At 46.2% G+C, this 26,011-nt stretch overlaps 1 protein-coding gene across 1 annotated transcript in view; it reads left to right on the top strand.

Moving 5' to 3' along the window:
• LOC311503690 (receptor-type tyrosine-protein phosphatase mu-like) overlaps positions 1 to 26,011 on the top strand; it is a gene marked incomplete at its 5' end in the record, with an annotated part of 62,270 nt that overhangs the window by 18,259 nt on the left and 18,000 nt on the right. The window contains 9 exons of the mRNA XM_084566554.1: positions 2,525 to 2,703; positions 2,828 to 2,922; positions 4,796 to 4,832; positions 6,038 to 6,112; positions 8,364 to 8,496; positions 10,739 to 10,771; positions 16,787 to 16,899; positions 16,987 to 17,061; positions 21,199 to 21,389. Coding sequence (XP_084422680.1) covers positions 2,525 to 2,703; positions 2,828 to 2,922; positions 4,796 to 4,832; positions 6,038 to 6,112; positions 8,364 to 8,496; positions 10,739 to 10,771; positions 16,787 to 16,899; positions 16,987 to 17,061; positions 21,199 to 21,389 — 931 coding nt within the window. The remainder of the gene's footprint in view (positions 1 to 2,524; positions 2,704 to 2,827; positions 2,923 to 4,795; positions 4,833 to 6,037; positions 6,113 to 8,363; positions 8,497 to 10,738; positions 10,772 to 16,786; positions 16,900 to 16,986; positions 17,062 to 21,198; positions 21,390 to 26,011) is intronic.

Here is a 26,011-nt window from a genome sequence, read left to right as displayed (position 1 = left end):
CAACTCAACAACATCCACAGCCACGCACAACTCAACAACAGCCACAGCCACGCACAACTCAACAACAGCCACAGCCACGCACAACTCAACAACAGCCACAGCCACGCACAACTCAACAACAGCCACAGCCACGCACAACTCAACAACAGCCACAGCCACGCACAACTCAACAACATCCACAGCCACGCACAACTCAACAACATCCACAGCCACGCACAACTCAACAACATCCACAGCCACGCACAACTCAACAACAGCCACAGCCACGCACAACTCAACAACAGCCACAGCCACGCACAACTCAACAACATCCACAGCCACGCACAACTCAACAACAGCCACAGCCACGCACAACTCAACAACAACAACATCCACAGCCACGCACAACTCAACAACAACAACATCCACAGCCACGCACAACTCAACAACAACAACAGCCACGCACAACTCAACAACATCCACAGCCACGCACAACTCAACAACAGCCACAGCCACGCACAACTCAACAACAACAACATCCACAGCCACGCACAACTCAACAACAACAACATCCACAGCCACGCACAACTCAACAACATCCACAGCCACGCACAACTCAACAACAGCCACAGCCACGCACAACTCAACAACATCCACAGCCACGCACAACTCAACAACAGCCACAGCCACGCACAACTCAACAACATCCACAGCCACGCACAACTCAACAACAACAACATCCACAGCCACGCACAACTCAACAACAACAGCCACGCACAACTCAACAACATCCACAGCCACGCACAACTCAACAACATCCACAGCCACGCACAACTCAACAACAACAACATCCACAGCCACGCACAACTCAACAACATCCACAGCCACGCACAACTCAACAACAACAACAGCCACGCACAACTCAACAACATCCACAGCCACGCACAACTCAACAACATCCACAGCCACGCACAACTCAACAACAGCCACAGCCACGCACAACTCAACAACAGCCACAGCCACGCACAACTCAACAACAACAGCCACAGCCACGCACAACTCAACAACAACAACAGCCACAGCCACGCACAACTCAACAACAGCCACAGCCACGCACAACTCAACAACAGCCACAGCCACGCACAACTCAACAACATCCACAGCCACGCACAACTCAACAATAGCCACAGCCACGCACAACTCAACAACAGCCACAGCCACGCACAACTCAACAACATCCACAGCCACGCACAACTCAACAATAGCCACAGCCACGCACAACTCAACAACATCCACAGCCACGCACAACTCAACAATAGCCACAGCCACGCACAACTCAACAACAACAACATCCACAGCCACGCACAACTCAACAACATCCACAGCCACGCACAACTCAACAACATCCACAGCCACGCACAACTCAACAACAGCCACAGCCACGCACAACTCAACAACAACAGCCACAGCCACGCACAACTCAACAACAACAACAGCCACGCACAACTCAACAACAGCCACAGCCACGCACAACTCAACAACAACAACAGCCACAGCCACGCACAACTCAACAACAGCCACAGCCACGCACAACTCAACAACATCCACAGCCACGCACAACTCAACAATAGCCACAGCCACGCACAACTCAACAACATCCACAGCCACGCACAACTCAACAATAGCCACAGCCACGCACAACTCAACAACAACAACATCCACAGCCACGCACAACTCAACAACATCCACAGCCACGCACAACTCAACAATAGCCACAGCCACGCACAACTCAACAACATCCACAGCCACGCACAACTCAACAATAGCCACAGCCACGCACAACTCAACAACAACAACATCCACAGCCACGCACAACTCAACAACATCCACAGCCACGCACAACTCAACAACATCCACAGCCACGCACAACTCAACAACATCCACAGCCACTCAACAACATCCACAGCCACGCACAACTCAACAACATCCACAGCCACGCACAACTCAACAACATCCACAGCCACGCACAACTCAACAACAGCCACAGCCACGCACAACTCAACAACAGCCACAGCCACGCACAACTCAACAACAGCCACAGCCACGCACAACTCAACAACAGCCACAGCCACGCACAACTCAACAACATCCACAGCCACGCACAACTCAACGACAACAACTCAACATGTCTTTCCCAAAGAGACAGCGCTATTTTTCTAAAGGTGTAGCAACGATAGCAACAATTAATATATATATATATATATATATATATATATATATATATATGTATATATATATATATATATACACACTAGCTACTTTGGCTTGTGAGCTACTAAAAGTAGCTCACAAGCCAAAAAGTGTGAGCACCCCTGCATTAGAGCCACTGTGTCTGAAAGAAACTAATCATTTCAACTAGTTAAACACTCTGAAACCAATACAGTACAGTTAGCTAACTAGCTAACTAGCTGGTCATTGGTTTAACTAGCTAACTAGTCTTTCATCCTGTAACCTGTCTGTCTGTCTGTCTGTCTGTGTGCAGTAGGTACCAGGTGGTGGTGGAAGAGGAGCGCCCCCGCAGACAGAGGAGAGGTACTGCAGAGATCCTGCGCTGTTATCCGGTGCCCATTCACTTCCAGAACGCCACGCTGCTCAACTCCCAGTACTACTTCAGCGCCGAGCTGCCGATGAGCGAGCTGAGAGCGCCCATGCCCTTCTGTGTCGGTCAGTTCCCTAGTTAGATGTTTAATATGGTAGTTATGTGGTTAGTTACTTAGTTGGTTTGTCAGTTAGACAGCTAGTTTAGTACGTCTAACCCTATTTAACTCTACTGTGTGTGTTTGTCCAGGTGACAACAGGACGTACAGCGGTTACTGGAACGCTCCTCTGCTGCCCCATAAGAGTTATGGAATCTACTACCAGGCTGTCAGCTCTGCTAACGGGGTCAGTGAATAACACCTCTCACTCACGGAGGTGGTCCTTTAACTTCTAGAGACCGGTCTGGTTCAGTGGACCCTCCAGCTCCACGTAGGTGGTCCTTTAACTTCTAGAGACCAGTCTGGTTCAGTGGACGCTCCAGCTTCACGTAGGTGGTCCTTTAACTTCTAGAGACCGGTCTGGTTTAGTGGACCCTCCAGCTCCACGTAGGTGGTCCTTTAACTTCTAGAGACCGGTCTGGTTCAGTGGACCCTCCAGCTCCACGTAGGTGGTCCTTTAACTTCTAGAGACCGGTCTGGTTCAGTGGACCCTCCAGCTCCACGTAGGTGGTCCTTTAACTTCTAGAGACCGGTCTGGTTCAGTGGACCCTCCAGCTCCAGGTAGGTGGTCCTTTAACTTCTAGAGACCGGTCTGGTTCAGTGGACCCTCCAGCTTCACGTAGGTGGTCCTTTAACTTCTAGAGACCGGTCTGGTTCAGTGGACGCTCCAGCTCCACGTAGGTGGTCCTTTAACTTCTAGAGACCGGTCTGGTTCAGTGGACCCTCCAGCTCCACGTAGGTGGTCCTTTAACTTCTAGAGACCGGTCTGGTTCAGTGGACCCTCCAGCTCCACGTAGGTGGTCCTTTAACTTCTAGAGACCGGTCTGGTTCAGTGGACCCTCCAGCTCCACGTAGGTGGTCCTTTAACTTCTAGAGACCGGTCTGGTTTAGTGGACCCTCCAGCTCCACGTAGGTGGTCCTTTAACTTCTAGAGACCGGTCTGGTTTAGTGGACGCTCCAGCTCCACGTAGGTGGTCCTTTAACTTCTAGAGACCGGTCTGGTTCAGTGGACGCTCCAGCTCCACGCAGGTGGTCCTTTAACTTCTAGAGACCGGTCTGGTTCAGTGGACGCTCCAGCTCCACGTAGGTGGTCCTTTAACTTCTAGAGACTGGTCTGGTTCAGTGGACCCTCCAGCTCCACGTAGGTGGTCCTTTAACTTCTAGAGACCGGTCTGGTTTAGTGGACCCTCCAGCTCCACGTAGGTGGTCCTTTAACTTCTAGAGACCGGTCTGGTTTAGTGGACCCTCCAGCTCCACGTAGGTGGTCCTTTAACTTCTAGAGACCGGTCTGGTTCAGTGGACGCTCCAGCTCCACGTAGGTGGTCCTTTAACTTCTAGAGACCGGTCTGGTTCAGTGGACGCTCCAGCTCCACGCAGGTGGTCCTTTAACTTCTAGAGACCGGTCTGGTTCAGTGGACGCTCCAGCTCCACGTAGGTGGTCCTTTAACTTCTAGAGACCGGTCTGGTTCAGTGGACCCTCCAGCTCCACGTAGGTGGTCCTTTAACTTCTAGAGACCGGTTTGGTTTAGTGGAGAGTTTAATGCAGAGTCTTATTCACATGTTGTGTTAATTATTGACGCTGGCACTTTTAATTGGTGCGTTGAATAATGCAGCTACAGTAGTAGTGCTTTTTACCGTCACTACACACACACACACACACACTCAGCTGTGTGTGTGTGTGTGTCTGTGTGTGTGTGTGTGTGTGAATATTCATGAGCTCTTGTGGTTAATTTGTCACCTGTTCGTTAAAACCAGAAAGACACAAGATGTTCTGTCTCGCTCAGTGTGTGTATGTGTGTGTGTGGGTGTGTGTGTGGGTGTGTGTGTGTGTTTGTGTGCGTGTGTGTGTGTGTGTGTTGGTTGTTAAATGCCAGCCCAGGCACTGATCCACAGCCATTTTCCTTCTGTCTGCTCTGTTTACGATGTGTTGGTGCCTGGTTGTGTAGTTGTGTAGTGGTGTGTAGTTGTGGTGTGTATTTCTGGAGGAAGTCTCCAGATGTGACAGCTAACATGTCGGCATTTGTGTCGACAGGAAACTAATTTGCTTCTCTCTCCACCAGGAGACAAAGATCGACTGTGTGCGAGTGGCCACTAAAGGTGAGAAAGTACATTTTATTTTGAAGGGTTGTCCAGGTCATTTTAATCTGGTACCGTTCCATTTAGTACATTTTATTTTGAAAGACAAAAAAAACATAATAAAATATGTTTAATAAAAATCTAACATTTTATTTAGAAACATATTTAGCACCTTAGGTTTAAAGGTGTTCCACGTCATTTTATTTTGAAAGGTATAGAGTACAGTTTATTTTGAAAGGTGTTCCACATTATTTTATGAAATTCAATTATAATATTTTACTTAGAAAAGTATGTTACAGCATTTTATTTTGAAAATGGTATTAGCAGTTAGCATGGTTAGCCTCCTGGATTAGCATTCAGGTCATTCTGTACAATTAGCCGATGCAGCGCTATGCTAACGGTTGGAAACAGATGCACATTCCTGACACTGACCCGATGTCCTCTACAGACACACAACACGCTTTAAACACAGATTAATGCTATGCTAACGCTAGGCTAAAGCAATGACTGGCAGGGGGCCCTACACCGCTGCAGCTAAATGAGCTAAAAACACATTAACACACACACACTGACACAATAACACACACACACTGACACACACTGACACAACCCATTGACTAACACCAGATGCTGATTGGTTCTGTCGGTCCCTTGGCACCTGTCAGTCACATTTCAGCAGCCAACCTGATCTCCCCCGGGGTGAGGGGTGGGTGGGGTGAGGGTTGGGGGGGTGGGGTATGAAGGGGTGCCCCCCCTTCCCCCTTCCCTTTGAGAGTACCCATGGTGCCTTGCAGCGCTAAGAGAGAGCAGAGCTGATGTGAATGTAAAGGAGATCTGAACGTCTGCAGAATGTCAACGTCAGAAAACAGAAAGATTCAAACTTCCTCCAACCTGTGAATCATGAATTAGTCTCAGCGTCAGAGTGAAGCTTCTGGATTATATTATGAAGAATGTGATTTATTAGATTATAAAGAGATACGATAGAAACTAAAGGCACATCTGAGCTGCTTCATTAATAAACTGCTTCTCGTCTCATTTCTGTTTATTCTCCTGCTGCTAACATCCACTCTGATACCATGGTCATAATGTTATGGCTGATGACAATAATCAGGACAGACGCTGCATGAAACTAATGAATCTGCTTCAGTTCAAACTAATGCTACAGACCTGTCTCTATCTGTCTCTGTCTCTGTCTCTGTCTCTCTGCATGTCTTCCTGGATGACAGCTGCTATAATCGTCACCCAGCTCACAACGCCGTACATTCGAATCGTCCCGGCGGCCGGCGACAAGCAGCTAACAGGTCAGACGACAAAAGGAAGTGGAAATCACACTGAATCTGAACATAACAGAGACACACAGAGCCCAAACACTAACATTAGACTAAAGTGAGCCAATATTACATATCAGAGAGGAGCTCCTCCAGGATCCAATCAGAGTCCATGTGTTCAGAAGTGTTTCCATCAATGTAATGAGACTCAGGTGTGGTTCAGTTCCTGGTTTAGTTTCAATAAATCAGGGATTTGTCTCAGTCTGATCTTCACAACACATGTTTGTGGACAAAGGAGCTTTCTGAGGAGCTCAGAGAAAGAGTTGTTGTTGCTCATCAGGCTGGAAAAGGTTCCAGAACCATCTCTAAAGAGTTTGGAACCCACAAATAATCCACAGTCAGACAGATTGAAGACGACTGTTCCCCTCCACAGGAGTGGTCCACCAACAAAGATCACTCCATAATAGTCTGAGAGGTCCCAGAGGAACCCAGGGGAACTTCTAAGCAGCTAAAGGAACAGATGTTGTGGAAGGACCTGAAGCAAGCAGTTGATGTGAGGAAACCCACCAACATCTCAGAACTGAAGTGGTTCTGTTCTGAGGAACAAGCTGCTGTAGACCACTGATCAGCTGTTACCAGAAACATTTAGTGACAAGGAGGTCACAGCAGATACTGGAGACAAGGAGGACATGATATGTAGTATTGGCTCACTTTAGTCTAATGTTTCATGTGGTTGGGTTCTCTTTCTACTTTCAGGATGTTTTGAGTCATTTTTATGTAGAAACTCTGAACGTGTTTCATGCCCGATGTTAGAAACAATAACATGTCAGGTATGTGTCGACTGAACAGGTGGGACACGCACACACACACACACACACACGCACACACACACACACACACACACACACACACACACACACACACACACACACCTTCATTCCATTCTCAGCGAGTATAAACTAACATTTATATATTTACGTCCCTGAAGGTGGAGACTGTCCAACACACACTCGTGTGTGTGTGTGTGTGTGTGTGTGTGTGTCAAACACTAGCAGCTGTTCTCTTCTTGTATACACAACAATAACACACACACATTAACACACACGTTAACACACACATGCCTCCCACTCAGTATTACTGGCTGAAGCCCTGAAGCAGCAAACAGCTTCACTTTCACATAAAAACAGCTGTGACACACACACATTAACACACACACATTAACACACACACACACACACACGCACACAACTAAATCAAGAAACACACATTAACACACAGATGAATTCAGCCTTCAAAGCAGAGTTTTTTAAAGCCTTTAAACTGAAAACAGCAGCTCTCTGCCTCTGAGGGCTGATGCTGTGTTACTGTGTGTGTGTGTGTGTGTGTGTAGTTGTATATAAATGTGGGTAGTTGTGTGTAGTTGTGTGTTAGCTGATATCTGAGCCGACCTTGAAGAGACAAAAACAGAAACTAAAGGAAACCATCTCGACGGGTTTTGTTACAGACCCGCATGGTCCTGGTCCTGGTCCTTGTTATGGTCCAGGTTCTGGTCCTGGTCCTGGTCCTTGTTATGGTCCAGGTTCTGGTCCTGGTCCTGGTCCTTGTTATGGTCCTGGTTCTGGTCCCGGTTCTGGTCCCGGTTCTGTAGAGCAGGGGTTCCCTAACTAGGAGGGTTTAAATGTGCAGTTACAACAACGTCCAGTTTCCAGACTCACCTGGAGGATAATACACCTGGAGTCATGGGACTGACGTCCAATCAGGTTAAAGAGGAGGAGGAGGATGAGGAGAAGAAGAACTCTGCTCTCATCAGTGATATCTTTACTGTAGATGAGCTCCTTTTGTATTTTTACATTTAAAACTTCTATCAAATCTAAAGAAAATATCCCAAACCACTGACGAACATGTCAAAATATTAGGAACACGTGTTGTCTTAGCACAGTTAGCACAGTTAGCAGAGTTAGCAGGGTTAGCAGAGTTAGCAGGGTTAGCAGGTGGATTATGGTACCAGAAGCGGATGATGTGGTGGAACTGGTGGCAGCAGGTTAGCAGTTTGTTAGCAGCAGGTTAGCAGTTTGTTAGCAGTTTGTTAGCAGCAGGTTAGCAGTTTGTTAGCAGTTTGTTAGCAGCAGGTTAGCAGCAGGTTAGCAGTTTGTTAGCAGCAGGTAAGTAGCAGATTAGCAGCAGGTTAGCAGCAGGTTGGTAGCAGGTTAGCAGTTCGTTAGCAGTTCGTTAGCAGCAGGTTAGCAGTTAGCAGCTCGTTAACGGTGGGTATCAATGGTTTCAGGAGCTACTACCAGGAAACCAGAACCAGAGCAGGAGAAGCAGTCGGACCACACGGTGAAGATCGCTGGATCCATTGCCGGCATCCTGCTCTTCATCATCATCCTGCTCGGAGTCATCCTCCTGATGAAGAAACGGTAAGACGCCAAGTTAAATTAAGATGATTAATGAACTGAAGAGCTCTGACTTCTGGCTCCAGGCCTGTTCACATCAATCAATCAGAGGTTTGTGTTCTTCTGTTAATTAATGAACGTCATCATTATTAAACAAACAAGACAAAGAGCTGAAATAACTCATGAAAGGATCAATCATTTCATCTCTGATCACAAAACCATAGAAGATTTATATATATCTATAAATATATATCTTCCAGGGTTCAGGTCTAGTCTGAGTCTTTGTCTCTAAGATAAATCAGATCTTAACATGTGAGAGTCTTTCCATCTGGTTCCAACATCTGGATCATGTCTCCAAGGCAACCAGCAGCTGTTGATGGTTCTGATCCAGCGGTAGGTAGAGATCCATTAGAGACAGCAGCTGCTACAATATTCTACTGACCACATGATGGCGCTGCTCATTTACAGACACACAAACTTTACTTCCTTCCTGTGATTCATCAGTGATTCGTTAGCGATCATGTGATTAATGGTGATTAAATCTGTTGATCTGTTGGCTGTAGAATAAAAGCTGAGGTTTATAGGTCAGTGAGTAAATGTTGAAGTTGCATCAAAGGCCGGTCGTCGCGGTGACAGCGAGGATGATGAGGATGAATAATGACCATTAAACTGTGTGTGGACCGACATCAAACACATGATTTAGCATCCACACACCGACACAGAGACGCTGGTGTGTTTGGAGAGCGTCTGAGATAAGAGAGAAATTTAGATGAAAGAGCATTTTATTCTTTTTTCTGCAGAGTGGCCTGGAGCTGAATGGCTTCAGGCTACGGAGAGACAGACACAGTTTATAGGCAGAGTCTGGATCCAGCTCTGATCTAGAGACTGAACCAGAGACGAGCTGCTGTGGTCTAATGAGCTGTTTAATGTTGACGGGGTGCGTTTGATTTCCACTCTGTGACCAACCGGAGGTCAGACTCATTACAGCAGGAAACTGGATGTTTAAGGTCTGATGCAGGCACCAGGGACAGGAAGTAGGTCTTCTGTCAGTAAGACACAAACGTCCCTGAATCATCCATGTTTACATCACATTCACTCAGCTTCCTCTGGAGCCACAGAAACACTCTGAGGATACTCCCTGGTTTTATGTGGTTTTGATGCTTCCCAGACAGAGTCTTTTAACGACCTGACGCTCCAGACTCTAGTCATGTGACCTTCAGGTGGACTCCACCCACAAATGTTCCAGATAAAAAGCTAAACTCCCCACCAGTCATTTAGAGCTGAAGATATGCCAGTGTGTAGGACAGTGTGTCTTAAAGGACCAGTGTTTTAAAGGACCAGTGTGTAGGACAGTGTGTCTTAAAGGACCAGTGTCTTAAAGGACCAGTGTGTAGGACAGTGTGTCTTAAAGGACCAGTGTCTTAAAGGACCAGTGTGTAGGACAGTGTGTCTTAAAGGACCAGTGTCTTAAAGGACCAGTGTGTAGGACAGTGTGTCTTAAAGGACCAGTGTCTTAAAGGACCAGTGTGTAGGACAGTGTGTCTTAAAGGACCAGTGTCTTAAAGGACCAGTGTGTAGGACAGTGTGTCTTAAAGGACCAGTGTTTTAAAGGACCAGTGTGTAGGACAGTGTGTCTTAAAGGACCAGTGTCTTAAAGGACCAGTGTGTAGGACAGTGTGTCTTAAAGGACCAGTGTCTTAAAGGACCAGTGTGTAGGACAGTGTGTCTTAAAGGACCAGTGTCTTAAAGGACCAGTGTGTAGGACAGTGTGTCTTAAAGGACCAGTGTCTTAAAGGACCAGTGTGTAGGACAGTGTGTCTTAAAGGACCAGTGTCTTAAAGGACCAGTGTGTAGGACAGTGTGTCTTAAAGGACCAGTGTCTTAAAGGACCAGTGTGTAGGACAGTGTGTCTTAAAGGACCAGTGTCTTAAAGGACCAGTGTGTAGGACAGTGTGTCTTAAAGGACCAGTGTCTTAAAGGACCAGTGTGTAGGACAGTGTGTCTTAAAGGACCAGTGTCTTAAAGGACCAGTGTGTAGGACAGTGTGTCTTAAAGGACCAGTGTCTTAAAGGACCAGTGTGTAGGACAGTGCCATCTAGTGGTCATCTTCCAGACTACAGCCCCTCCCCCTCCACTCCTTCACCTCCACACTGAATTATTTAACTCATCTGTTTCTTTCTTTCACAAACATTAATCTCTTGTTTTTCTGTTTTCTGTTTCTTCCCCCCCATTTCATCCCTCCCTCCGCTCCGCCCCCACCAATCAGACGAAGAAATTATCACTCCTACACTTATTACCTGTAAGTAACCTGTTTGACCTTTGATCCCTCACCTGTAACCATCACTTTCACCCTAACATCCAACCTGAAACCCTGACCCCGACCTCTGAGTGTGTTCTGAACTCTGACCCCTGATATTTAACCCTATACCTGTGACCTCTGACCCTTAACCTCTGATCATCTCATTTCCTCCTGTCTTTCATCTGAAACCAATCCTCCGCCTGCAGCAAGTCCTTCTGTTGTTGCGACTGTGACCTTTGAACCGGAGCCTTCCCTTTAGTGTACGTCTTAACGTTCATTCTGAGCCATGACCTCTGACCCCTCCTCCCCTAAACCATCCCATACCTTCACCTTCAGCTGTAGGCCCTGGCACTAGACCTGGTCCAGGCACTGACCTCGACTGGCTGACCTCTGACCTTCAATGTGACCATGATACTTCATGGATCATTGACCTTAAGATGCTTTTATGGTTGTTGTGTCTCTGTGGTTGTTGTGTCTCAGTGCTTGTTGTGTCTCTGTGCTTGTTGTGTCTCTGTGGTTGTTGTGTCTCTGTGGTTGTTGTGTCTCTGTGGTTGTTGTGTCTCAGTGCTTGTTGTGTCTCTGTGCTTGTTGTGTCTCTGTAGTTGTTGTGTCTCTGTGCTTGTTGTGTTTCTGTAGTTGTTGTGTCTCTGTGTTTGTTGTGTCTCTGTGGTTGTTGTGTCTCTGTAGTTGTTGTGTCTCTGTAGTTGTTGTGTTTCTGTAGTTGTTGTGTCTCTGTGGTTGTTGTGTCTCTGTAGTTGTTGTGTCTCTGTGCTTGTTGTGTTTCTGTAGTTGTTGTGTCTCTGTGTTTGTTGTGTCTCTGTGGTTTTTGTGTCTCTGTAGTTGTTGTGTTTCTGTAGTTGTTGTGTCTCTGTGGTTGTTGTGTCTCTGTGGTTGTTGTGTCTCTGTGCTTGTTGTGTTTCTGTAGTTGTTGTGTCTCTGTGCTTGTTGTGTCTCTGTGGTTGTTGTGTCTCTGTGCTTGTTGTGTCTCTGTGGTTGTTGTGTCTCTGTGCTTGTTGTGTTTCTGTGGTTGTTGTGTCTCTGTGCTTGTTGTGTTTCTGTAGTTGTTGTGTCTCTGTGGTTGTTGTGTCTCTGTGCTTGTTGTGTTTCTGTGGTTGTTGTGTCTCTGTGGTTGTTGTGTCTCTGTGGTTGTTGTGTCTCTGTGCTTGTTGTGTTTCTGTGGTTGTTGTGTTTCTGTAGTTGTTGTGTCTCTGTGGTTGTTGTGTTTCTGTGGTTGTTGTGTCTCTGTGCTTGTTGTGTTTCTGTAGTTGTTGTGTCTCTGTGGTTGTTGTGTTTCTGTAGTTGTTGTGTCTCTGTAGTTGTTGTGTCTCTGTGGTTGTTGTGTCTCTGTGGTTGTTGTGTTTCTGTAGTTGTTGTGTCTCTGTAGTTGTTGTGTCTCTGTGCTTGTTGTGTCCCTGTGGTTGTTGTGTTTCTGTAGTTGTTGTGTCTCTGTGGTTGTTGTGTTTCTGTAGTTGTTGTGTCTCTGTAGTTGTTGTGTCTCTGTGCTTGTTGTGTCTCTGTGCTTGTTGTGTCTCTGTGGTTGTTGTGTCTCTGTGCTTGTTGTGTCTCTGTGCTTGTTGTGTCTCTGTGGTTGTTGTGTCTCTGTGCTTGTTGTGTTTCTGTGGTTGTTGTGTCTCTGTGCTTGTTGTGTTTCTGTAGTTGTTGTGTTTCTGTGGTTGTTGTGTTTCTGTGCTTGTTGTGTCTCTGTGCTTGTTGTGTTTCTGTGCTTGTTGTGTCTCTGTGCTTGTTGTGTTTCTGTAGTTGTTGTGTTTCTGTGGTTGTTGTGTCTCTGTGGTTGTTGTGTCTCAGTGCTTGTTGTGTCTCTGTGGTTGTTGTGTCTCTGTAGTTGTTGTGTCTCTGTGCTTGTTGTGTTTCTGTAGTTGTTGTGTTTCTGTAGTTGTTGTGTCTCTGTAGTTGTTGTGTCTCTGTGGTTGTTGTGTCTCTGTGGTTGTTGTGTTTCTGTGGTTGTTGTGTCTCTGTGCTTGTTGTGTCTCTGTGCTTGTTGTGTTTCTGTGGTTGTTGTGTCTCTGTAGTTGTTGTGTCTCTGTGGTTGTTGTGTCTCTGTGCTTGTTGTGTCTCTGTGGTTGTTGTGTTTCTGTAGTTGTTGTGTCTCAGTGCTTGTTGTGTCTCTGTGCTTGTTGTGTCTCTGTAGTTGTTGTGTCTCTGTAGTTGTTGTGTCTCTGTGCTTGTTGTGTCTCTGTGGTTGTTGTGTTTCTGTAGTTGTTGTGTCTCTGTGGTTGTTGTGTTTCTGTAGTTGTTGTGTCTCTGTAGTTGTTGTGTCTCTGTGGTTGTTGTGTCTCTGTAGTTGTTGTGGCTCAGTGCTTGTTGTGTCTCTGTGGTTGTTGTGTTTCTGTGCTTGTTGTGTCTCTGTGCTTGTTGTGTTTCTGTGCTTGTCGTGTCTCTGTGGTTGTTGTGTTTCTGTAGTTGTTGTGTCTCTGTGCTTGTTGTGTTTCTGTAGTTGTTGTGTTTCTGTGGTTGTTGTGTCTCTGTGGTTGTTGTGTCTCAGTGCTTGTTGTGTCTCTGTGGTTGTTGTGTCTCTGTAGTTGTTGTGTCTCTGTGCTTGTTGTGTTTCTGTGCTTGTTGTGTCTCTGTGGTTGTTGTGTTTCTGTAGTTGTTGTGTCTCTGTAGTTGTTGTGTCTCTGTGGTTGTTGTGTCTCTGTAGTTGTTGTGTCTCTGTGCTTGATGTGTCTCTGTAGTTGTTGTGTTTCTGTGCTTGTTGTGTCTCTGTGGTTGTTGTGTCTCTGTAGTTGTTGTGTCTCTGTAGTTGTTGTGTCTCTGTGCTTGATGTGTCTCTGTAGTTGTTGTGTTTCTGTGCTTGTTGTGTCTCTGTGGTTGTTGTGTTTCTGTAGTTGTTGTGTCTCTGTGGTTGTTGTGTTTCTGTAGTTGTTGTGTCTCTGTGCTTGTTGTGTCTCTGTAGTTGTAGTTGTTGTGTCTCTGTGCTTGTTGTGTCTCTGTAGTTGTAGTTGTTGTGTCTCTGTAGTTGTTGTGTCTCTGTAGTTGTAGTTGTTGTGTCTCTGTGGTTGGTGTGTCTCTGTAGTTGTAGTTGTTGTGTCTCTGTAGTTGTTGTGTCTCTGTAGTTGTAGTTGTTGTGTCTCTGTAGTTGTTGTGTCTCTGTGGTTGTTGTGTCTCTGTAGTTGTAGTTGTTGTGTCTCTGTGGTTGTTGTGTCTCTGTAGTTGTTGTGTCTCTGTAGTTGTAGTTGTTGTGTCTCTGTAGTTGTAGTTGTTGTGTCTCTGTGGTTGTTGTGTCTCTGTAGTTGTAGTTGTTGTGTCTCTGTAGTTGTAGTTGTTGTGTCTCTGTGGTTGTTGTGTCTCTGTAGTTGTAGTTGTTGTGTCTCTGTAGTTGTAGTTGTTGTGTCTCTGTGGTTGTTGTGTCTCTGTAGTTGTAGTTGTTGTGTCTCTGTAGTTGTAGTTGTTGTGTCTCTGTAGTTGTAGTTGTTGTGTCTCTGTGGTTGTTGTGTCTCTGTAGTTGTAGTTGTTGTGTCTCTGTGGTTGTTGTGTCTCTGTAGTTGTTGTGTCTCTGTGCTTGTTGTGTCTCTGTAGTTGTAGTTGTTGTGTCTCTGTGGTTGTTGTGTCTCTGTAGTTGTTGTGTCTCTGTGGTTGTTGTGTCTCTGTAGTTGTAGTTGTTGTGTCTCTGTAGTTGTTGTGTCTCTGTAGTTGTTGTGTCTCTGTAGTTGTAGTTGTTGTGTCTCTGTGGTTGTTGTGTCTCTGTGCTTGTTGTGTCTCTGTGGTTGTTGTGTCTCTGTGCTTGTTGTGTCTCTGTAGTTGTAGTTGTTGTGTCTCTGTAGTTGTTGTGTCTCTGTAGTTGTTGTGTCTCTGTAGTTGTAGTTGTTGTGTCTCTGTAGTTGTTGTGTCTCTGTAGTTGTTGTGTCTCTGTAGTTGTAGTTGTTGTGTCTCTGTGGTTGTTGTGTCTCTGTGCTTGTTGTGTCTCTGTAGTTGTTGTGTCTCTGTAGTTGTAGTTGTTGTGTCTCTGTAGTTGTAGTTGTTGTGTCTCTGTGGTTGTTGTGTCTCTGTAGTTGTTGTGTCTCTGTAGTTGTAGTTGTTGTGTCTCTGTGGTTGTTGTGTCTCTGTAGTTGTTGTGTCTCTGTAGTTGTAGTGTCTCTGTAGTTGTAGTTGTTGTGTCTCTGTAGTTGTAGTTGTTGTGTCTCTGTAGTTGTTGTGTCTCTGTAGTTGTTGTGTCATGCTGACGTCAGCTCAGAGGATGATGTGATCCGACAGGTTTATTACAGGAGATAATTATATCAGCACCGCTTCACTAAGCACAGCTGTTAGCGTTAGCCACTAGCGCTAGATTAGCACAGATTAGCCTTGACATGTGTTCATGTTCAGTGTTGTTAAATCACCTGATGGTGACGCGCTCTCCCTCCCTCACAGATGGAGGTCGTCTCAGGGTTCAAAGGTCAGAGACGGAAACAAAAAGAGAAACATTTAACGATGAATGAATGAGTGACAGTTCTCTCTGCTGTCTTTAAACCAGTCACAACGAATCAGGTGCTTTTAATTTGAAAGGACATTAAATGTTTGTGTCTGTCTGAATCTTTGTTGGCTCTCTTTATGGTTGTGTTGTGTCTCTTTGTGGTTGTTGTGTCTCTTTGTGGTTGCGTTGCGTCTCTTTGTGGTTGTTGTGTCTCTTTGTGGTTGCGTTGCGTCTCTTTGTGGTTGCGTTGCGTCTCTTTGTGGTTGTTGCGTCTCTTTGTGGTTGCGTTGCGTCTCTTTGTGGTTGTTGTGTCTCTTTGTGGTTGCGTTGCGTCTCTTTGTGGTTGTTGTGTCTCTTTGTGGTTGCGTTGCGTCTCTTTGTGGTTGTTGTGTCTCTTTGTGGTTGTGTTGTGTCTCTTTGTGGTTGTTGTGGTTGTTGTGTCTCTTTGTGGTTGCGTTGCGTCTCTTTGTGGTTGTTGCGTCTCTTTGTGGTTGCGTTGCGTCTCTTTGTGGTTGTTGTGTCTCTTTGTGGTTGCGTTGCGTCTCTTCCATCACAGTTTTCCGTCAGACGTTAGAAGCTGATTGTGTTTCCATCTCAGAGTTTGTGCGGCCAGTGTTTTGTGTGTTGAGGTCTGAATCAGAGAAGAAGAAACGCTGCAGGTTTCCAGCGTCTGACTGAACCACAGAAGAAGAAAAAGGAGACATGAGGGGGAGGAGGGCAGCACCTCGCCTCAGGGCGCTTTCACCGTCCTCCATCTTAACCCTGACGCACTCTGCAGCTTTCACTCATGTCTTCGTCTCTCGTTTAAAAGCCTGCTCTCTGCCTTTATTTATACATCCCAGTTTTTTTCAGTCGGACAAATGGATGTTCTTTATTCCCACTCTCAGAATAGAAAGAGAGAAATCCACAGATACAGACGTCAGATGAAAGGATGTGTTTGTGCTTTAAAGATGTTTTTCCTCTGCATCGCTGATCCAGTCACCTCCAGAAATCTGCTCAGAAACCACACGACTGAATCTGTAACTTCCATCTCAGCCCAACGATCCACAATCATTTCATTAGTCAACACAGATCGATAGGCAGCCATTCATCTCTTCACTCTTTCACCTACATTTGAGCAAACAGAGGTCACTTTAGGTCATGTGGCTTCTCGTTCTTGACATTGTTCGCGTTGTGCTGTTTTATTTCTATTTCTCTTTGTGTCTTGTGGTGTTGTAGCGCCTCCTTGTGGTCATGTAGAATAGTTTTATTTTGCATCTTGTAGCACTGCATCCCTCACGGCTAATAGTAGCTCCTCCTAGCCTCCTAGCTAATAGTAGCTCCTCCTAGCCTCCTAGCTAATAGTAGCTCCTCCGAGCCTCCCAGTCATATCACCTTCAGAGCACCTGCTGCCCAACTTTAACCTGTCTCTAACTAAGCAGCGCCATCATGTGGTCAGTAAAATATTGTACCAGCCGCTGTCTCTAATGGATCTCTACCTACCACTGGATCAGAACCATGAACCAGGAAAGAGGGAAGGAAAGAAGGGAGGAGGAAAGAAGGTCAAAGATGAGTCACTCTCACAGAGAATCTGTGTCCAGGTTTGACTGTTGTTGTCTCTGCAGGAAGTTGGCGAAGAAGAGGAAGGAAACTCTGAGCTCCAGACAGGAAATGACTCTGATGGTCAACAACTCACAACACACAGCCATGGTGGACACGCACACACTGAACGGACGCAGTGAGTACACAACAACACAACAACTGAGTAACCGTTGGAACTGAGGCGCCATGAGGACAAACATTAAATCTGTTTGTCTCGTTCCAGCTGTGTCGTCTCCGTCCTCCTTCACCCTGAAGACAAACACCATCAGCACCACTGTCCCCAGCTCCTACTACCCAGGTAATATCAGTACCTCCATTCTCTCAGCCAGTCGCTGCTCTCACCGCTCTCTACTATCTGATAAACCTGTTGTAAACTCTGCCCCCTGGTGGATTTATCCTTGTGCTGCAGTCAGTAGCTTTTGGCAGCCATTTTCAAAATTGTGTCCTTCATAGACTTTCTGGTTTTATTCAGGGTAATCTTTGCTAATGTTAAAAATAAATAAATACACAGAACAAATTAATGCAGATTTTCAAGCTTTTAACTTCCTAGCCTCCCAGCTAGCCTCCCAGCTAGCCTCCCAGCTAACACTAGCTCTTCCTAGCTTGCTAGCCTCCCAGCTAGCCTCCCAGCTAACACTAGCTCTTCCTAGCTTGCTAGCCTCCCAGCTAGCCTCCCAGCTAACACTAGCTCTTCCTAGCTTGATAGCCTCCCAGCATTCATCTATGTTCAGTTTATGCAGTGTGATGTTTCAGGAGTTTGTTGCTTCTAATTTCACTACAAACTCACAGATTCGCTGGGTCCTGGTGAACTGGCTTCTATACCCTGAACAACTCCAACACTAAAGAAATAAAGTCAATGTACAGTCATTCCCATAGTAATGTGCAGCTCATAATAACTCTGACTTATCATTTCTTGCAAACAAGTGAAATAACTTCATGTTGCAATAACAGTGTCGTGTCAGTGTCTGTAGTTTGGTACATATTTTTTATTCTAGTTTTCTTACATTCCTTACTTTTATTTATTTATTTATTTTTACTGCACCTTAATGTCGTTGTACTACAATGACAATAAAGGCATTCTATTCTATTCTATTCTAACTGTTGACTGTTGTGCTTTTGGTGGGATGTTCATGGAGCTAGCTTACACTTCTTCTTCTTCTTCTTCTTCTTCTTCGTCTTCTTCTCTTTTCTTTGTGTCTGTCCATCTGCTGCTGACGTGTCCCGGCGGCAGACCCATTCGTACCGACGGCCATTCTGGGTGAGACTCTTTTCCTCCATTTGCTCTGTAGGACAGACACCTGGCACAGGTAGACAGACAGGAAGTGAGAGGACAGACAGGAAGTGAGAGGAGACGTAGTGAGACTTTGGCTTCCATCCATCCCTGCTTGCTTCTCGTTCAGCTGCTTTTAGTTTTAAGAAGGTTTTTATTGTTTGGTTTTTCAGTTCCTCCATCTTTAACGATTATTTATTTTTATTTTTTTTGTCGTTTTAAATTTGTTCATTTCTTTCTCCATTCTTTAACGCTTTTTTTTTTGGTGAGATGACAACGGCTTCACTCCATCCCCACATCCACAAACATTCCTGCGTGTCGTGTTGACGTCACGTCTGTCTGTGACCTCCGACCTCCGACCTCTGCATGGACACAACACGCCCACGTGGACTGGGGGGAGGAAAGAACTAAAAACTAAACAGAATAAAAAACAACCACAGGAACAAAAGCAACAGAGCAGTGAGAGGTTTTGACTCTGGACGTCTGGGCTCTGACTCTTCTTAGATTTGATTTAACGTTGGTTCAATCAGTAACTCAAACTAAAAACTGGTTTAACTTAATATTCACCAAAGTTTGGCGGGAGCTCAGAATGGTTTTCATGGCTGCGATTTGTGGATTTCACTTGATCGTGCATCATGACTTTTAGCAGGACGTCTAGTCGTCTGAGAGTTTTTTCTTTCTAATCGTAGCGTCTGTGTCTTGAAGGGATCGGTCAAACTGGACGTTTCAAACCTTTCTCTAGATATGAATGAATCTGAAACTCATCATCATTTGACAGAACATCTTCTAAGGTCACGTGTTGTTGGAGCCGTTGCTTTAGATTAGCTTTTCACTCTGCGCTCATAGGGACTTGGTTCAAATGAGGAAATATTCCTTGATCTTAGAAACGTCAACCCAGACGCTTTTCTTTCTAAAATAAATAAATCTTTTTAGCCTCCCAGCTAACAGTAGCTCTTCCTAGCCTTACAGCTAACAGTAGCTCATTCTAGCTACCTAGCCTTACAGCTAACAGTAGCTCATTCTAGCTACCTAGCCTCATAGCTAACAGTAGCTCATTCTAGCTACCTAGCCTCACAGCTAACAGTAGCTCATTCTAGCTACCTAGCCTCACAGCTAACAGTAGCTCATTCTAGCTACCTCGCCTCACAGCTAACAGTAGCTCATTCTAGCTACCTCGCCTCACAGCTAACAGTAGCTCATTCTAGCTACCTCGCCTCACAGCTAACAGTAGCTCATTCTAGCTACCTAGCCTCACAGCTAACAGTAGCTCATTCTAGCTACCTCGCCTCACAGCTAACAGTAGCTCATTCTAGCTACCTAGCCTCACAGCTAACAGTAGGTCCTCTTGGTTTAGCTTAGCCTTTGATTCAGCTGGTAGTTGGTGGAGGAAATATTCCTCAATGTTCAATGATGAGACAAAAATCAATGTTTTGTTTTGTTCACGAAGAACGTTGAAGCCCAACAAGCCAATCTCTTAGTTATATTAAAATCAGCTACATGTTAGTGGTTCCAGCGCTAACTCCAGTGCTAACTCCAGTGCTAACTCCTTTGATTAAATGTATCCAGGCCTGTTAAACGGCAACGTCTGTCCTCGGGCTAGCTAAACCTTTCTTCAGACTTCAGATCAGCCCTACACTCAAGGAACAGTTAGCCAGGTTAGCCAGGTTAGCCAGGTTAGCTAGGTTAGCTAGGTTAGCCCAGCCGCTTGCTGCTAGGAGCAAGGTTTCTTTAGGATTCATGTCAGCTGTGTGTTAGCAGCGCTGCAGGCTAAGGCTAAAGCTAAAGTTGTTGCTTATACCCTGTCTCTTCTTCTTCTCTTCTATCTTTCTCTGTGTAAAGTGCCCATTAATGGTAAGTGGGTCATGGGGTCATGTTTGGGGGGGTGTCTGTCACCGCATGGGCCACACCCACCCACCACTGTGATGTCATCAGTCGACATAGCAACGCCTCATTTATTTATTTATTTTTTTACCTCTGTGACGTCACAAACCCTGGCTCCTCCCATTTCACCCTGAACCAACCAGGTTCTAGCTTTGTCCATCTCCTCTTTACTGATTGGTTGCTGTTTGGTTACAGTGGGTTGTCTCATCCAAACACAAACCACCTTCATCACACACCCTCACCCTGACTGGCTGGGCTGTTTGGATAGAAAGCTTCTGATTGGTCAGTCAGCCCCCAGGCTAGCCAATAAGAACAGAGTTAGAGAGCGTAGTGGAGGGAAAGTCCGCCGAGTATTAAATGTTCAGGTCAGAGTCCTGGACCAGAACCTCTTCTCTTTTCACACTGCAGCTCCAAGAACCAGAACCACACCAGGATCAGTACTCACAGCCTCCCGTACTGGACCTGGACCAGTACTCATACCCTCCCCTACTGGACCTGGACCAGAACTCACAGATTCTCCTAGTAGACCTGGACCAGTACTTATAGCCTCCCCTACTGGACCAGTACTCATAGCCTCGCCTACTGGACCAGTACTCATAGAGTCCCGCACTGGACCTGGACCAGTACTAGACTTAGAACTAATAAAGCTAATCTGGTATCGATCGTATTTTCCTAAAGACGGCAGCAGTGTGAAAAGAAACCAGTCTCCGTCCTCTCTTCAGTCGTGTCATCTGGTGTCATGTGATGTGTGTGCCATTCCATCAGTGTTGTCATGGTAACAGCGTGGTCGCTGTGGACCTGGACCGGTCCCGTTTGTGGTTGACAACAGAACAGATTAGAGACACAAAGTAGTAAAAGTTATAATAACGCAGGACAGACTCTGTATTAAATAAATAAACACTGCTAGGGTCGATATGCTAACGCTAGCTAGCGCTAATGCAATATTTATTCACTCAGGTTCTCCGTGGCTTCTGCTTTTTATTAGGACTCCAAAGCAAATCCAGCTCCTGAAACATTTATCTGAGACTTTTTGCAAACACAAAGTGGAACAAACACACAAGTCGATACGGCTGCATTGATTGGACGTAAACACAGAATCTCTTAACGTCAAGCTAACGGCATCTGCAGAAGGAGAAAGGCAGGAGCGCTAAAGAAGTTCTCCGTCGGGAGAGATCCTGGGTTATGTCCTGGGTCGGTCCGGTCCAGTCCAACACGACCCTAAAGTCTTTACTGTCCATGTGTGCCTGGTCCATATCTGATCTGTCTCCCCCCTCCCCCTCTCAGACGACAGCCACACCATGACCAGTGAAACCAGTAGCCTGGTCCAGTCCCACTACAAGCAGCGGGAGTCGGAGCGGGAGGCGCTGCCCTACCAGACGGGTCAGCTGCACCCGGCCATCCGAGTGGCCGACCTGCTGCAGCACATCACCCAGATGAAATGTGCCGAGGGCTATGGCTTCAAGGAGGAGTACGAGGTGAGGCCTAGCGTTAGCTTAGCGTTAGCCTCCAGGTAAACTCCCTCTACAGCTCTGCCAGCGGCACATCCAGGATCTCTTCTCTAAAACAATAATATTAATCTTAAACTATTTTTACAACATGTTGGAGGTGTTTTCATTTTCTAATCTTTGCGTTTCTTCTTGTATTTTATCTTTAAAAACAAAGATATCATCTAAGCTCACTGACTGACTGACTGGCTGACACGTGTCAAGAGTTTATACTCCCTGTCCAGTTCATTAGGTACGCTAGCAGGAGGATGGAGTTAGACTGGATTGATTTGAGGAGATGATCCATATTTTAGAACCAGCTACAGTTCAATAGATCTACACAATGAAAACACAGTAGAATCAACATCTCTGTCAGTTAGTAGAAACTAAAGCTGAACTAGATTTAGACCAGGAATGCATTCACTGGTGTACCTAATGAAGTGGCTGGTCAGATGTTGTCCGGTTCTGTCTCCCACTCCTCCTTTAATATAACGTGAAGATGGTCCTCGTTTAGAGCAGTGTCACGTCCTCTCATACGCTGGGACATACCAAAAGAAATGTGTCTTAAAGGAGTCTGGACACATGACTGCACCTGTTTACCCATTTTAAGGACACGGCTCATGTCCCCAATGCATTCTGGGATACCTGGCTGTACCAAGTCCACACATTACCTCAGGGGTGGTGCCAGAACACATCCACGTATTTGGACTTTATGGTGCCGACGCTACATTTCTTTAAATCAAGAATGAAAGGTAATGTAACGGTTGATCGGGTCAAGTGAGAGGTCCAGTACTGGAGGTCAAAGGTGAAGTGAATGTGGTCGATAGGACAGTTAATAAATGACGGATCAGAATAAATCCCTCTGCATCGGTAGTTGTCCTGTTTCCAGGTATAAATGTCTGAGGTGAGTCTGATGGAAACAGATGTTGACATCACGATTGGGAGACAAAAGACAGACGTGCTGGTTGGACTGTAGAGACACATGAGGTCCACCGTGAGACGCACCTTGTCTCTCCTCAGGTCATGAGCTCATGAAGTCCTCCGTCTCATTGTTGTCCATCTAGTGACCCTCTGTTAATTTAGCAGCTGAAGCTGATGAACCTCCTGCTGCAGAACGATCAACGTCCCAGAAGTTTCACTGACTTGATGTTAAACTCTGATTAAAGGTTCTACTGTCATTACTGCGAGCGGAGTCTGTTTGTAGATGGAGGCAGCTCTTCTGGTTCCTGTCTATAATAGAATAATTCACTAACAGAGTCGGTCTGTGTCTGTGCTTCACATGTTTACTTATTTTCATCACGAAGAAGTTCCTAATGGACGTTACTTACCTGGACACACATGGACACACATGGACATACATTATAGATCTGCCCTGCAGCTAATGGGCCGAAGCAGCGAGTGGATGTGTTGTGTGTGTGTGTTGTGTGTGTGTTGTGTGTGTGTTGTGTGTGTGTTGCCTGCTTGCGGCTGCCCTCAGGGCAAATCCATTATTACTGAGCTCACACACACTCGCTGTGTTTTCACCCTCCATTTGCAGAGAGTTAGCGCTGAGACGCCCGTTCAGTCTCTGAGCCGTCCCTCTGGTCTCTGAGCTGTCCTTCCGGTCTCTGAGCCGTCCCTCTGGTCTCTGAGCCGTCCCTCTGGTCTCTGAGCTGTCCTTCCAGTCTCTGAGCTGTACTTCTAGTCTCTGAGCCGTCCCTCTGGTCTCTGAGCCGTCCCTCCGGTCTCTGAGCCGTCCCTCTGGTCTCTGAGCTGTCCCTCCGGTCTCTGAGCCGTCCCTCCGGTCTCTGAGCTGTCCCTCTGGTCTCTGAGCCGTCCCTCCGGTCTCTGAGCTGTCCCTCTGGTCTCTGAGCCGTCCCTCTGGTCTCTGAGCCGTCCTTCTAGTCTCTGAGCTGTCCCTCCGGTCTCTGAGCCATCCCTCTGGTCTCTGAGCCGTCCCTCTGGTCTCTGAGCTGTCCTTCTGGTCTCTGAGCCGTGCCTCCGGTCTCTGAGCCGTCCCTCCGGTCTCTGAGATGTCGGTCCATTTAGATTCTGACCAAACATGAATCCAGGTGACCAGGTGAACAGGTGAATCGTCACTGAGGGTCATGGTTCCTGATCAATGAATCTCAGTTCATCTTTAACACCAAGGTTTCAGTAGCTGTCGTAATCATGCTGAGTTCATGGAAGATAAAAACCATGAACAGTCTGAGAAACCAAGCTGAGACAAAGTCAACTTGTTGGGTTCCACTGATGATGGAAGTATCTGCAGGGGAAGGAAAAGCTCAGCTGATTCATAGGACTTGGACCTTTAGTGACTTAAAAGAAAACAGCAGATATAAGAACTGATATAAGAGCAGACTGGTCAGTAACTGAGAAGGTTCGATATGGTTCAAATGGTAAGACATTCTCCTCTATCTCTAGACAGGTAAAGGTTTTTATCACCTGAAGGTCACATGATTAGAGTCTGTGAGGGACGTGTCTTTGTCTCAGCTTTGGAAGAGATCGTTTGACCCATGCTCCCTGGTAACACGCAGAATGTCTGAACATGTCCAGATACCTTAACCTGTAAATCCACTGAGTGTGAGATGATGAACTGCAGACGTCCAGCTGATCATCCACTGATGATTGTTATCTCCCTCCATGCTTCTCGTTAACTAATTTATCTGATTGGACAGCTCAACGAGGTAAGACGCCTTCCTGGTTCATTCTATGTTGTTGTCAACTAGAGATGGATGGTAGCAGCACTCACCCATTACCTAACGGATCACAGGAGCTCCAGTTTGAGCCTCTCATGTCTCTGCATAGCTTAGCACTAGCCCATGCTTTGCTAACCGTTGCTCAGCTGGTTCGGCTGTCTTGCTAAAAGCTAATTGCTCAATTAACAGTTATCGTTGAGGGGCCACTGGAGCCCATCCTTCAGGAGAAAGGGCCGATGCTTTAGAGAATAGATGGTTACCACGGTGACATCAAATGCAGAGCTAATGCTAATGCTAACACATGAGAGGCTCAAGCCAGGGCTGAGATTCACCATGTCTCTGTCATCTTTCATCCCATTGGCCGTAAAAGCATGTTTGTTCACGTGATGCTGTTTGACTGAGGAGCAGAAGAGTCTTAACACAGACTCACCGTCCATGACAATATTCAGGATTTAAAATAACCAGTCCACTGACAGTTAACAGTAATCATTCTAGCCTCCCAGCTAACAGTAGCTCTACCTAGCCTCCCAGCTAACAGTAGCTCTACCTAGCCTCCCAGCTAACAGTAGCTCTACTTAGCCTCCCAGCTAACAGTAGCTCTACCTAGCCTCCCAGCTAACAGTAGCTCTACTTAGCCTCCCAGCTAACAGTAGCTCTACCTAGCCTCCCAGCTAACAGTAGCTCTACCTAGCCTCCCAGTTAACAGTAATCATTCTAGCCTCCCAGCTAACAGTAGCTCTACCTAGCCTCCCAGCTAACAGTAGCTCTTCTTAGCCTCCCAGCTAACAGTAGCTCTACCTAGCCTCCCAGCTAACAGTAGCTCTACTTAGCCTCCCAGCTAACAGTAGCTCTACCTAGCCTCCCAGCTAACAGTAGCTCTACTTAGCCTCCCAGCTAACAGTAGCTCTACTTAGCCTCCCAGCTAACAGTAGCTCTTCTTAGCCTCCCAGCTAACAGTAGCTCTACCTAGCCTCCCAGCTAACAGTAGCTCTACCTAGCCTCCCAGCTAACAGTAGCCCTTCCTAGCCTCCCAGCTAACAGTAGCTCTACCTAGCCTCCCAGCTAACAGTAGCTCTACTTAGCCTCCCAGCTAACAGTAGCTCTACCTAGCCTCCCAGCTAACAGTAGCGCTACTTAGCCTCCCAGCTAACAGTAGCTCTACCTAGCCTCCCAGCTAACAGTAGCTCTACTTAGCCTCCCAGCTAACAGTAGCTCTTCCTGGCCTCCCAGCTAACAGTAGCTCTTCCTAGCCTCCCAGCTAACAGTAGCTCTACCTAGCTTCCTCTTCTTCATCCTTGGCTTTGATTGACAGTTGGTAAATCAGCTAGAAGGTGTGTTACAGGATGTGGATCAGTAGATCGTCTCTGGTGTGAGATCAAATAAAATGTCCCTGATCTGTCGGGATAATCTCTAATTTGAGCCCAGAGACCAGATTATCTGTTGAGATTCTCCTTAACTGTGGGATGTCCCATGATTCCTTTTAAAAACCCCTGTTGTCTGGGCTCAGCTGTAGTGGACATGATCTGTGAAACATCATTCATTCATTCATTCATTCATTAATAACCCTAACCTTCCTCCCATCCACTTCCTGTCAGAGTCTCTTAATGTCTCCTCCCACTGGAACAAAAACTCAGTGTTTAGTCAGAGCTCCATGTGACTGTTAGCTGTAGCATGTTAGCAGAGCTAGCAGCGGAAGCGATGAGCTGTGTCCACTGACTGCTACTCAAATAAGATGGCCGCAGGAAGTGAGAGAAAGGCAGCGCCACTGTGACCAGAGGTTTAACATGTAGTCAGTGATGTCTGAGTGGACAGTGTTGTGGCTTGTAGGAGGGGTTACCATGACGACAGCTGTGAGAAACTGAAAGGTCTGAGGTCAGTGTTAATAAATGAGTGATCATTTAAGCTGTGTTCAGGTGACAGAATAAAATAGGAGAA

Source organism: Chelon labrosus (genome assembly GCF_963514085.1).
Source record: "Chelon labrosus genome assembly, chromosome: 18".
Taxonomy (NCBI): Eukaryota; Metazoa; Chordata; class Actinopteri; order Mugiliformes; family Mugilidae; genus Chelon; species Chelon labrosus.
The sequence above is the reverse complement of the archived record's forward strand: the minus strand, read 5'-3'. Positions and strand labels throughout refer to the sequence as shown.